Genomic DNA, 12227 nt, shown 5'->3' on the forward strand with positions numbered 1-12227 from the left:
GCACTAGCCAATTTCGAGGAAGTTTTTTGATGGAATTGCCCTTTTAATATCAGTCTTTTCTGGAACACTTGTTCTTTGTTGGCGTTTGAGGTTGAAGTTGACCCTCTGGCATGTTTCTAACGGTACCCTGCCGGTCAAGTGTCTCTGCTAGTTTTGTCAGCTCAAGTGATTTACGTGCGGAAGTCTCTTGCATGTATGCTTTATAAAGAGTTTGATGTTTGGTGTGACATGATAGAGACAACTTTTCTATCATGGACTAATTGATTTTAGGCAGCTGTAACCTGAAATGGAACTTGTGTCAGTCGCTATACTTTGCCCTAAAAAAAGTGTCACACAACCAATTTGGCTTGCCCTCTCGGCGAATTGAGTGAAATATACGACCCCTATCAATTGTACCAACCTAATTGCAAGTCGCTATTTCCCAAAAGTAATAGCACCTGCCACAAGAATCAGGCATAGCAGGTACTTCAGTGGGATTGCAAGCCGAAAGATAAGGTACGCGTGTACTGCCTAAAAAAATGATTGAATTGTGGCCCAATACTAATTTTAGAGAAGCGTCATAGAATGTTTATTTCATTTACAGCCAAAAATATTATTAAAAATTGTGTCTCTTGTCCCTTCATTCATCACGTGATCACTTACTTAAATATCGGCGCTGTGTACCGGCAGTTCAGAAGGAGAAAAGTCTGCCGAAGCATCATTATGGGGCCTCTCCACATTGCGTTTGCGGCCGCTATTGTTCAGGCAACGTTTATTTATAGTCCTGTCTTGTCGAAGTCACCACACAAGCTTCAACGCGATCTTGCAGATGCCTTCGAGGTGAGTTAAGTTTCGAGAAAGAGTAAAATTGCCGTATGTTAGTCAAGACTGAAATGTTCGTGTTCTCAAACGCCGAGTTATACTGTCCGCAGGCCTCTTACGCCCAAGAGCAAGCTGCTGGTGTGGAGCTTCCGCTCTTGCTGAATGGTCTCTCAGCCTAGGTGATGGAGCCTTGTCACTTATTTTCAATCAGGGGAATGGCAGCTAACCGAAATGACACCAGAAAAGAAAATATATAAGGATGACACAGTGAGATGCACTGCTGTGACACGTGATTAGTTCGATCTCTGAGGAACGCCGTTTCTATGAAATTGACTATTTTTTATTCTAGCACGCTGCATAGACATTTGCCTGCGTCTTCCTTAAGTTTTACAGCGAAGCTATTATGCAGAGTTGTTTTTGTGTGGGGAAGAACGGCGGGCGGCGGCCTGCTCGGCGTGAAAAAGCCAGCGACGCAACTGGCGTCAGAGTCCCAAACTTTTGCTTTGTAACGTAACTATCAATGATTACAAAATAAGTTACCTTGCGATATGCCTCACTTGAATAGACATGTTTTTTGCGGTGTTTTTTAAACCAGTATCCCATAATTTTTGTTTCTCAAGCCATGTTTCACCGGCTCCATGTCTGAGATCAAATAGGAGTTTGTATGACTGCGACGGTGCAGGTGGACAGCGCCACCCTGAAACGATTGCCTGCTTGGGAGTCCCGAAGTGGCCGTATTGCCCGGGCGTCGGTGGCGAATAGTCACCAAGAACCAACAGCACACATACGATTAGCACTTCCTGAGGGTGTCAGAGCTCGCTTATACAGGTCCGCGATCTTGTAGCGATGACTTTTCCCGATCTAATGCTTTTCAGCGCTTTTGGCATTCGTGAGTGGTAAAGTGATTTGAACGCGGCCACTTACGAATGCAAAAAGTGCCGAAAAACAGTAGCATCGGGAAAAGGCATCGTTACAAAATCGTGGCCCTGATTTACTGTCTATAATGTACCAGTTGCTTAAATGGGTATATACATCTTCAATATTTTTTTCCGGTTTCCTTCCCGTTGGCTGGCATTACCGTGCTCAAAAAGCATGTACTAACTCGCCCAACAAGCCACTTTCTTTACCTTTTAATCCCGACCGTTCCTAAAACCGGCAAAAGGTGACATTCAACAGTTGGCGAGACGGACCAATATCATTAAAAAAAGTAATAATTTTATACCTCAGAATACTGAGTTATCTACCGAATTCTGTAACCTACACCTGCGTCAACGTGAAATTTGGAGTGGGATACGCTAGCCACGGCGGTATCCTGCAACGCTCGCGCTCGATAAATTGCGCAAGGTTGTAGGCCCGGGCAGACAATGGGAGTGCTGGCTTCGGTTTATGCATTTCGGAAGCCGCAATGGGCAATACTGTAGTGGACAATGACGCCCTATTGTCTGCATTGCAAAGGAACCTATTTTTCAGAAAATGACAATGACAGCAGGAAGAGCCTGGTTCTGTGGCAGTAAATAAGTTGAACTCTGGTGGAAGCGTGGAAGTCAGCCGATATTTATATCAGCACTGCGGAGCCGATAGACGATAGGGCAAGAGATTACTTGTCATAGGTGCAGGCTAAAATAACGAGAACTTTAACATGCCCACTTAAAATTCTCGCTAGAGTGGCGTCTAAGGCAGCATATTGAGATATTCAGATTTTTTTATCATAAGCCCATTGCGCATATGAAAACTTACTGCTGCACGAAATTATGAAATCGCCTTCCTTAGAACGTCTTCTCTCTGCCAACAGAAATTGACTAAGCGGATTACACACCATACTAAAATATACTTAGCGTTGTACCTCTCTCGCAAAGACCATTCCTCACCCTCTCCTTCCATAAAAAAGGAAAAGAACAAAACGAAAAGAAAAGAGCGCTTTCAAAGTGGTTCTTTTTTCTTTGCTCAATTTCATGCATTTGCTTAATTAGCTGACGGAAACGGTATAAACCGCTACGTCTTTTTCGCAGATCTTCGACAAATTTCCTTACGTCGTGCTGGTGTACACCTCGGGCGATGATCCGGAATTCCAATGCCTGACAAACAAGCGAACTGAGTTGGACATGGACGCTAAAAAAGCCACCTACGTCTGGATGTTCAAAGGCCATAACGGCAGTGAGAGGTAAATGCGTCACTTTAAACTATAGGCTATGACTTAATTCTGTCATTTAAAGGTCTCTTACCAAATATGAGATCGCTCGCAAATCGCGTAACCGAACACTCGCGAATGTAAACGCTGACGTTACAATGGGAATATTGCCGAGGAAAGCTTTCCATATTGGGTATGTAATGTATATCTGAAATGTGTACAATACTAATGATCTATATCAGTGCTAGTATTTATCAAGCATTGGACTTATGTTGTCATAAAAAAAAAGATTTGCTGGTACAATCACTATGCCTATAAAAACGTCTATATCTATTTCTTACACCACCAGGAAAAATGTAGCTTTACATTTATCTGCCGGTGATGCGCCGGATTGGGCGGTCTTCACTCTAAATAATGGTAAGTGCTGCTTTATTTGCTGCTATTATCATTCAAACCACTACCATTCTAAAATATCCCTTAGTGTAAGTGTGTGTGGAGCAAATAGTGGTCATCTCATCTCAGTGTTCTATGCCGCTATCTATACTTTATATGGTTATTAAAGATAACCTGACGCAAAATGCGGCCGTGGCAGCCGCATTTCCATGAAGGGGAAATGCAAAAACACCCGTGTGCTTGCATTGTATTGCAAGTTAAAGAACCCCAGGTGGTCAAAATTATTCCGGAGTCCTCCACTACGGCGTGCCTCATAATAAGAACTGGTTTTGGCACGTAAAACCCCAGAAAGAAGAAGAAGAAGAAGAAGAAGAAGACGCAAACACTGAAACAAGGGTAGTATTTCTATGCACACTTAAAAGTGCGTTGGCTCTCGTCCTTGCGAGGTATCCTGTAGTAAAATATTGAGCAATATTCTAAGCCTAATAGAGGGCCGCCACACTGATGCAGCACACAAGAATAATGAAGTTTTCATGCATATCGTGCAGACACCGAACACTCCTCGCCGGCCCACTTTGTGTACACGGACTACAAGTACTGCGTCGTCACGGAAATTCCCCTCGACGGAGATCGTAAGAAGTGCATCAAGTGTTTGCGTTTCGTCAAGCGATTCATTTTTTCACTCTTTTTTGTGCTGGTACTATTTTGTCACAGTTTGACTGCGCAGCCCAAGACGTAACCTATTGTTTTATGACGCGTCAAAACCACTAGAAATCTCGTTGCAGGACTTTCCTAGGGGGACAAAAAGGTTGCGTCTACTTTTGTCCTGAAAATGAAAAAGAAACGTATAAAGTGCTGTCCTGTGTAAATGCTTGATAATAATCTCAGGCAGTTTTTAACATTGACAGATAAATTGCATGCAGCAGCGGTCGGTGATCGGCTGTCCGCGCGAAAGCTTTCTCGTTACCTCACGTGAGCACGTGTTCAGTGATTGCGACATTATATCTATTGCAGTAGAGTTGCGATCTGAGTGAGTTGGTTCATATTCTTGAGAATTTAAACCAGTAAAAAGAAAGAAGGACAGAGAAGAGACGTGGCACACAGAACGAATGGTTTTGTGTCCCACATCTCTTTTCTGCCCTTCGTCTTATGACAGGTTTAAATTCTGAATAATATATATTCTCGTGTCTGAAAAGATAGGTCTGGAAATTTCTTGTCTTGCAGCACCAGTCGCTTTCCTTGTCTTTGCTCTATCAGAAGGCTGCGGTGATTGACTGTTGTCTAGAGGCATCTCCATAGATGAAGCTTCAAAGCGGCTGACAGCTGCCGGAGCCGCGGTCACATTTGGCATACTCAGGTCGCTGCCTGAGTATTAAGATCAGGAAGCACCACAGATCTGTCAAGGAAACTCCTTAATCGCACCCTTTGCTCGTCATTTTCACAATTGCAGATGTGAAGCGCTGCTGCAGTGCCCTCCAGTGGTATTCCAACACCGAAATAGGTTAACTCGCGAAGCTGTTGAGGATTTCTAATCTAGAAAGAAAATAGTCCTAAGTGTATTCGATAACCCTACTAAACAGTGAAGTGGAGTTCCTCGAAAACTCCTGTTTGGTACACACATCATGATTAAAAAATCATGCTGTGTTTTTTAATCATGATGTGTGTGTCTACGCCTTTGTGCAGGCGCATGTGCTATGCCGTGCGGTTGCTTTCACGTGTTACGTTATTTTTGTACCTGAAGGAGCAGCGGTGTGATAGGCAATGTTTCAGTATATTGCTTTTATGTTTTTTTTTTCGCGACGGCGGTCAAAAATATGGTGTTTGCCGGAAATTAAGTTTAGCTCAAAGTTAGCCCTTATCCCGTCCTTTTGTGTTCTGTCTTTGTATTCCTTGCGCTATTAAGAAGGGAAACGTCCATACATTAAAACGAGCCCACATTGCAGTTCTGGTATGCTACGTAAAGTTTTGCATACTATTGGGAGCGTAGAACTTCTCATTGTTGCTTATACCGAGCATGAGCAAATAACAACAAAGGTAACTGATCGGAGTGAACATCGCTCTTGTGTCCATCCTTTTCTCGTCGCAGAATGTCAGCTTTGGGTTTCGGAGGATGTGAAAGACAACATTCCCCAGTACTGTTTGGACCAACTGGAAGATATTTGTGACGTTTCCTATGAAGAGTACTCGAAAGAGCTCTGCCAGAATGACGTGGACGACCTCTGAGTGGCAAGGAAAATAATACTGCCACGCCCGGTGACTGTGTGTGTTTCCTTGCTTCAATCTAGTTCTCTTTAATAAAGCGGCCAGGTACCCCGAATTCAAGATCCTACGCTCATTTTTTTTAGACTTGAAGAGCGAGGTTGACAGAAACTTGACTTCTACCTGCACTCGTTAGTGATTTAGATTGCCGTGAATCACTTAGCTACGCGCAAAAATGTATTCAGCAAATTTACTCAAATAGAACTGCCTAACTACGGAGGTTGAACTTAACTAATGTTGATTGTGCTCTGCGCGCCAGTGAAGTGCTGCACTCTTAACTGATAACGCAATGACTTCGGTTGCCAAACTTGCATTTGACAAATGCGTGCGATGCCTCATTTTCTTATCGTTTCTTATTGTTTTTTTCTTCTTCTTTGGAGTGTTACTTGCCTAATCTGGCAGTCGGTACGCAACAGAGTTAAAGACGAGTCTTCCCGAAGCGCGCGCATGTTTGCTTTTTCCGACTACAGCCCAAGCCTTAGGGCAAAAATCAATGTTTCTTGCATTGGTGCCTGTATTTTGTAATCATTCGTTTTTTATTTTTAAATTCTTTTCACCGTTTGTCATAGGTTTAAAAGCCTCCGTAACTCATTTGTCAAAATTACTCCGGAGTCCTTCACTATGGCGTGCCTCATAATCAGGACTGGTTTTGGCACGCAAAACCCCAGAAAGAAGAAGAAGAAGCAAGGTTCACTAGTAGGACCCACCTGTTTAACCGCCGGCTTCTTGGCCAATCCGCCGTGGTGGATATGCGCCATGGTATAGGAAGCAAGCAAGGAGCGACGTGTTATTAGGCATTAAGGGAAACTGAAATGGTCGTTATAAAATTCGGGTGTCGTATTTTGTAATTTTTTTTGTGATTCTTGCAGCCGGTATTTTACTCACGCGAAAGCGCGAAACGTCCGATTAATATTACGCAATACAAATAATTAATTTGTAAGGATTATAACGATTTGTGAGATGTCGTATTTCCTAAATATTTATTTAGTCTTCCATAGTGTTCATACGTGATAAAAAATTCTCAGGAATCTGCGCAAACCTTATCGCTGTGATTGACCACTCGGCGTGACGTACGATAAGAAATAAATAAATTCATAGTACTAAACTTTTATAAGTATAATATCGAATCCATCCAAAATGGGCGGCTACACTGACACTTTCCCTGGAAACACTGGGCGTACAAGGTTATAAAAGCTGCGATAAAATAAAGTCAGTTCGTTCACCGTCAGTCTGCCTGTCATTATTCTCAGGCAGCCGCCTAACACATGGCACAGTCAGCCATCCTGCTGTTTTGCAGCCTCGGCCATCCGAAGCTGCAAAACAGCAAATCGATCTAGAAACCTCGGGTTAAAAAATAAAAAAAACATAAAAAAATTTAAAGAAACGAACATCGTGCATGCTGCGCGAAAACAAGGATAAGAATGCCCTGAAAGTCTTATTCACAATGCACTACGCGCCATAATTTTGGCACGGTCCCCGCTCAGTCGAACAGCCTGCACGTCGGGAGCGTTTACCGAAATTGAAACCCGCTATCCCCAAATAAATATACAAAAGACGCTTTGTCTCGTTTTCAACTGCGAAATGTTTCAACTTTTTGTGCACGGGGCAAAGTTTGGGGGGAAATGGACTACTAACCTTGATACCAACCTCAAAGCACTAAATGACGTGCCCTCTCAGTTGCAGAACTTCATCAGATTGTTTCGTTACGCAATACGTGACAGGATCGCAGCTCGTTCTCGCAGACACTCTGTGAAGAAAGAAAACCAATCGTATCGAACACCCTGAAGACAGTGCAGTGGACGTCGAGGTGCGTGCCGTTTGAGTCCTGTTCGATCTGGTGTAGCCACAAACCTTCAGAAAAGTAATCGTAGAAAGCGAGCTCGATTACATGTTTTTTACAGGTGTCCGCTAGTCTTGGTAATAACCACTAGATTGAAGGCTTCTTCAAATAGTTCTATAGGCGGGACCTCCTGTCGCCTATGGGGTGTAGCGTTCCGATGCAGTCGAGTGGTCGTGCCCGAATCAATGCACTATGATGCGTTGATTCATCTGCATGAAGTTCATCAGGGAATATCAAAGTACAAAGCGAGAGCTCAGCGTATGTTGAACGCTGAACGGAGATATGGAAGCCTTCGTGAGTAGATGATATGCCAAGTGGGCAAGAGTTTCGCACATGCACAACAAAAGGAGTCAGTGGCGTAGCCAGGAACCTTTATTATTTTTGCCCTTTGGTACAGCGAATGACTGCAGTCATGTCGCACCAAGTACGTGACACGGTGATTCATAATGTGCTCCCAAAAATGGAATTGAAATCACGAAGCGCATATTACTGAAAACTGCGACGCAAGGGAAAGACAATTGGCTAGTCATCAATAATGTAAAAGCTGGGGCCAGTTGCTGTAGCATAGTTCAGACCATGGACGGCAAGCGTTTAGACGAAGCACACAGAAAAACGCGACACGCTCATAGCACTGACTAGCTACCGTATGCGTTTATTTATTCTTGCCTTGAACTTTATTTCAAGTTCAAGGCGACAAACAATGATGAATAAACTTTATTGTACTAAGAGTGGTGTGGTTAATCTCGGGTGGAGCCCTCTTGTAGAGCCCGACTGGCCGCGGCGGCTCGCCGGGCCTGGTCCAGGGTCGCCAGTTGGCTTTCCAGTGCCAGCTCGGAAAGCCGTGCCTCCCAAGACCACGTTGTGAGTGTCTGTGATGAGCTCACCAGCCTGAGCTCACTTACTGCTTGGGATGGGCGCTCCACCAGGAACAAACAATAAACTCATATGGTTGATAGCTCAAGGACTGTGTCGTTCTTTTTTCGGTGTGCTTCGTCTAAGCGTTGGTCCTACATAAGCTGATCTATAGCTAGCCGTTCTCATTTATCATGCAGCTCCTCTAGAAGATGGCTGCTTACCTAAGCAATTACTCATGGGGAGAAGGCAGACAAAGATAGTGGCCACACTTCGGAGCTACGACGTTATTTCCAATAAAGAAACACAAGCAGACCACCCAAGGGCCACCATCTAACACGAGTGCAACGATGTGAGGTAGTCAAGCTCCATGACAACACCAGCGGGGAGCGAAAAGCCGGAATGCTAGAGCCACGGGCAACGCGTCCCTATCGAGTGATATGCAATATCACGCACCATCATCGCAGGAACAGAAGGTACCTGTTACTCGCCATTGAAGCCGGGGACAGTCATAAAGCATCAAGCGAGAGTGACGACGACATCAGAAGCAGAATGTAGCAACCAGACAAACGCGAGGCGGCGTACACGGAGCATGCACTCTAGGAAATATAGATGCAAGATGAGTTACGCGAAAGCTTCCTAAGGTACAAACAAGCGCTCGAGCCCCTGTCCCGACCGCAACGGTGGCGGCGGCACCACCTTCGTCAACTCCGGCAGTACCAAGAAGTGTACCAGGCAGCGACGACCACCTAAAGGGGCTAAAGAAGAATGATCTCTTCATACATGCTGCTAGTCTCTTGTTTTCTAAAGAAGGGAAGTTGCATCATATTCGTGAAAAGTTGGTCAGCTACACCGGTACGCCACGTGGAAACACAGGGCGCGCCAAGGTGAAAAAAAATGTCACAGTTTCGCCCTAAGGGCGAAGCAATGAATGCGATAGCAACACAGCAATGTCAAACGAAGTAAGGTGAGCGGCTTTGGTAGCAATATGAATTGCAGTAAACATGAGCTGATTAAGTAAGCAGGTGTGCTGCGGCGTAAGTAGACCGACATGAAGAGAGACTCGATGACCACGAGAAGGCGTGTATGAAACGGTGGTGTTGATGAGAAGCACTTCCCGTGGGCAGCGCGTGCGAAGGGACACACCTGTAGCGCTGCACTGCCGATCCGGGCAGCATTGCATGTGTAGCGTGCATTGGAAAATGTGGCCCGACTATTACTAACTGAATGAACAAGCGTGGTGTGAGCGCGCACAAACAAACACGAATAGATCACACTGAATGACTGCAGACAACGACTGTCAAAACGCTGGCAGCAAGCATACGCCGCAGCGGGCGAAGGTACGTGCGGTCTATCGCTTCAACGGAAACTGAGCGGCGAATGCCCGGCGCATAAAGGTCAGAGCCGTGTGGAGATAGGAGACGGTGCGGACGAGTGACGAGCGCGGTTGTTGGCAGAGTAGAAGTGCGCCCCCGCTCCCCTCCCCCCCTCCGCTCCCTCCGGCGCTGGCTTCCTGCTTCCTTGCTTGCGCGTGAGAGATTGCGTTCGCTCTCCGTGATAGCGTGCGTCCCCGCACGCTTCCGCTCGGGCATACGGCGCGCGGCGAAGATTTTATCTATAGGGAACCTCACGGCGACGGCGACGCCGACGGCAGAAATCCGGTTGAAGTGTCCATCTAATTGCTATCGCAATAAAAGACTGCGCCGTCATAAAGCCAGTTCGTTCACCTTTCACGGTCAGCCTACGAGCCATTCTGGCCAGGGCAACTGCCGGCTACAAATGCAGCCCCTATTTGTGCTCTTTGGGTGGTCGCTGCATCAACCATACACCTGAAGGAATGAGAAATGTCTTGACCACGGTTTCAATAATAAGACGGTCAGTCAGAAGCAGCAAAATTCTGATCACGCGTACACAAAAGGATAGCAAGGAGCAGAAGTGGCTGACCAAGCCGCGTATCACTCGCGCCCTTTGTACAGGGTGTACCACGTAACTTGCACCAAACATCAGAAATGTGCAAATTCCACGGAGCTAGACAGAACCAAGGTAATGTTGTTCACCGTCTCTTGGAGATACCCAGATTTTTTTTTGCATTCTGTCTAATTTCGTAATTAGGCGGAATAAATAATGGCCTCGAGCGGCCATTCGCGCGGAAATTTGTGTGTATTGCTTCTTTGGCGGCTGTGGCGGCAATTTGCGTATATATATTCTCCCCCTGTGGTGGCTATAGGCTCAGAAGGTGGGAGAGGAGGTTGGCAGTCGCCTTTCACGCCAGCGCTTTGGCCGCTGGAGACAACACTGATATGAGGAATCTGGTTATGTAGTATAACCACCTATAGTACCACTGTAGATTGTGTTGGTTAATTGCTGGGTAGAGCACTGCACGGGCTCGGGCTTACCCGAAAGCCCGGGCCGGGTAGAGGAGTTTTTTTACGGGCTCGGGCCGGGCTCGGGCACGGCGTGTGCTTTTTGACCCGGGCACGGGCCGGGCTCGGGTTTTTTGACGCGGGCCCGGGCCGGGCTCGGGCTTTCTGCGAGTTATTCTCGGGCTTCTCAACTCTGAAAAACATGTATTTTTCGGTCTCGGGCCGGGTTCGGGCCGGTTTCGAGTCGGGCTCGGGCCGGGCTCGGGTTTAAGGTAAAGGGATGGCGGGCCGGGCCGGGCGGGTAACGTAGATTATTTCCGGGCTCGGGCCGGGCCCGGGTCTCGCCATAAAAGTTTTGATCGGGCTCGGGCGGGCCGCCCAATGTAAAAACGGGCCCGGGCCGGGCCCGGGCCGCAAAATTCGGCCCGTGCAGTGCTCTATTGCTGGGATGTATTTTGTCTACGGAATTACGCAAAAAAAAAACAAGAACCGCTTTCTAAATACCCTCACTGCAAAAAAATACGAGCTTTCAAGTGTGCCGCTCTGGTAATAAAGCAATAGCTTTCTAGAAGCGTTCGGCTATAACCGACCGCTTCTAAGACATCGAAGCCATCGACAGTAACCGTCGACGGCTTCGGTTCCATAATTATAGCGAAGCTGTTTATGGCTAGTGTCCCGTGCATTTTTGTTCTCCGCCAACAAAAATGTGTGCCAGCCCTGGGGATAGTGCAGAAAGGGTCCAAGCTCAATGACACGTAACCCTGTGGACTCTGGCTGGTGGGCTCCGGGACCTGTAACGTGCCCTTCAACTGCCCTTGTCCCACCTGGGACCCAAAGAGGTCCCAGGCACAAGGGTAAGAGCAGATCAATTTTTATTTATGCTAATGACAAACACCAGAATCATTGGGTTACAAAACCAAAAAGAGAACACGATTAAAGTACATGCAATAAAATATCAGCAAAAATGTCTAAAAAGTTGTACTTAGTAGTGTTATTCATCTAAACGATTACATCTGTTTGAGGTGTAAACAACGCTTCTCTAAAAAAAAGCTTGTTAGCATTGGCAAATATGAGCTTTGTAGATGCGCCGAAGAGTATATCATGTCACTAATATAGTCCGCACCTACTGTCTACTGCATAGACTGCGGAGCACACGATAGTTCTTCGGATCCCACGTGCCCAGGCAGCCCACGACGATGGCGTCAGCTGTTACGCGCTGGAACCGCTGGAGGAGATACCCCTGTACGGTGGCGTACTTCTCCTGCTTGACGTTCCGGGATTCCTGGAACGCCCGCAGCTGGTTTTCAAACGGACAGCAGCTGTCAAGGATGAGGGCTTCCACCCCACGGGCCAGCACCAGCTCGGGCTTGAGATAAGTGGTGCCGACGTGCTAGTTCTCCGCAATGACTGTAAACTTTGCCAGGCCAGCCTTCTTGACGGGTGCGAATGATGGCTTTGTGGTGCTCCGCCATTGCCTGACTCTGCCCCATGCAGTGGCATAGGACATGCGGCAGAGTCTCCTCCCCGTACCCGCAGCACCTGCATTTCTTGTAGGTGGCGGGTGACCAAATATGTGTGCTGTTTAAGGCAG

General features: G+C 46.5%; 1 protein-coding gene across 1 annotated transcript; it reads left to right on the forward strand.

Moving 5' to 3' along the window:
* Nucleotides 1-683: 683 nt before the first annotated feature.
* Nucleotides 684-5751, forward strand: LOC125939752 (uncharacterized). The gene is made up of 5 exons (XM_049655133.1): nucleotides 684-819; nucleotides 2811-2962; nucleotides 3279-3346; nucleotides 3871-3954; nucleotides 5409-5751. Exons 1-5 carry the CDS (start codon nucleotides 703-705, stop codon nucleotides 5543-5545), a joined length of 558 nt encoding a protein of 185 aa, XP_049511090.1. The 5' UTR covers nucleotides 684-702; the 3' UTR covers nucleotides 5546-5751.
* The last annotated feature ends 6476 nt before the right edge of the window (nucleotides 5752-12227 follow it).

Source organism: Dermacentor silvarum, chromosome 8 (assembly GCF_013339745.2).
Source record: "Dermacentor silvarum isolate Dsil-2018 chromosome 8, BIME_Dsil_1.4, whole genome shotgun sequence".
Classification (NCBI taxonomy): Eukaryota; Metazoa; Arthropoda; class Arachnida; order Ixodida; family Ixodidae; genus Dermacentor; species Dermacentor silvarum.

What these genes read in the sequence shown, in the direction of transcription:
- LOC125939752 (XM_049655133.1), top strand. Translation starts at nt 703, where the DNA reads ATGGGGCCTCTCCACATTGCGTTTGCGGCCGCTATTGTTCAGGCAACG. An exon ending in GGTCTTCACTCTAAATAATG is followed by an intron (nt 3,347 to 3,870) that starts GTAAGTGCTGCT and finishes CATATCGTGCAG; the next exon opens with ACACCGAACACTCCTCGCCG. An exon ending in AATTCCCCTCGACGGAGATC is followed by an intron (nt 3,955 to 5,408) that starts GTAAGAAGTGCA and finishes TTCTCGTCGCAG; the next exon opens with AATGTCAGCTTTGGGTTTCG.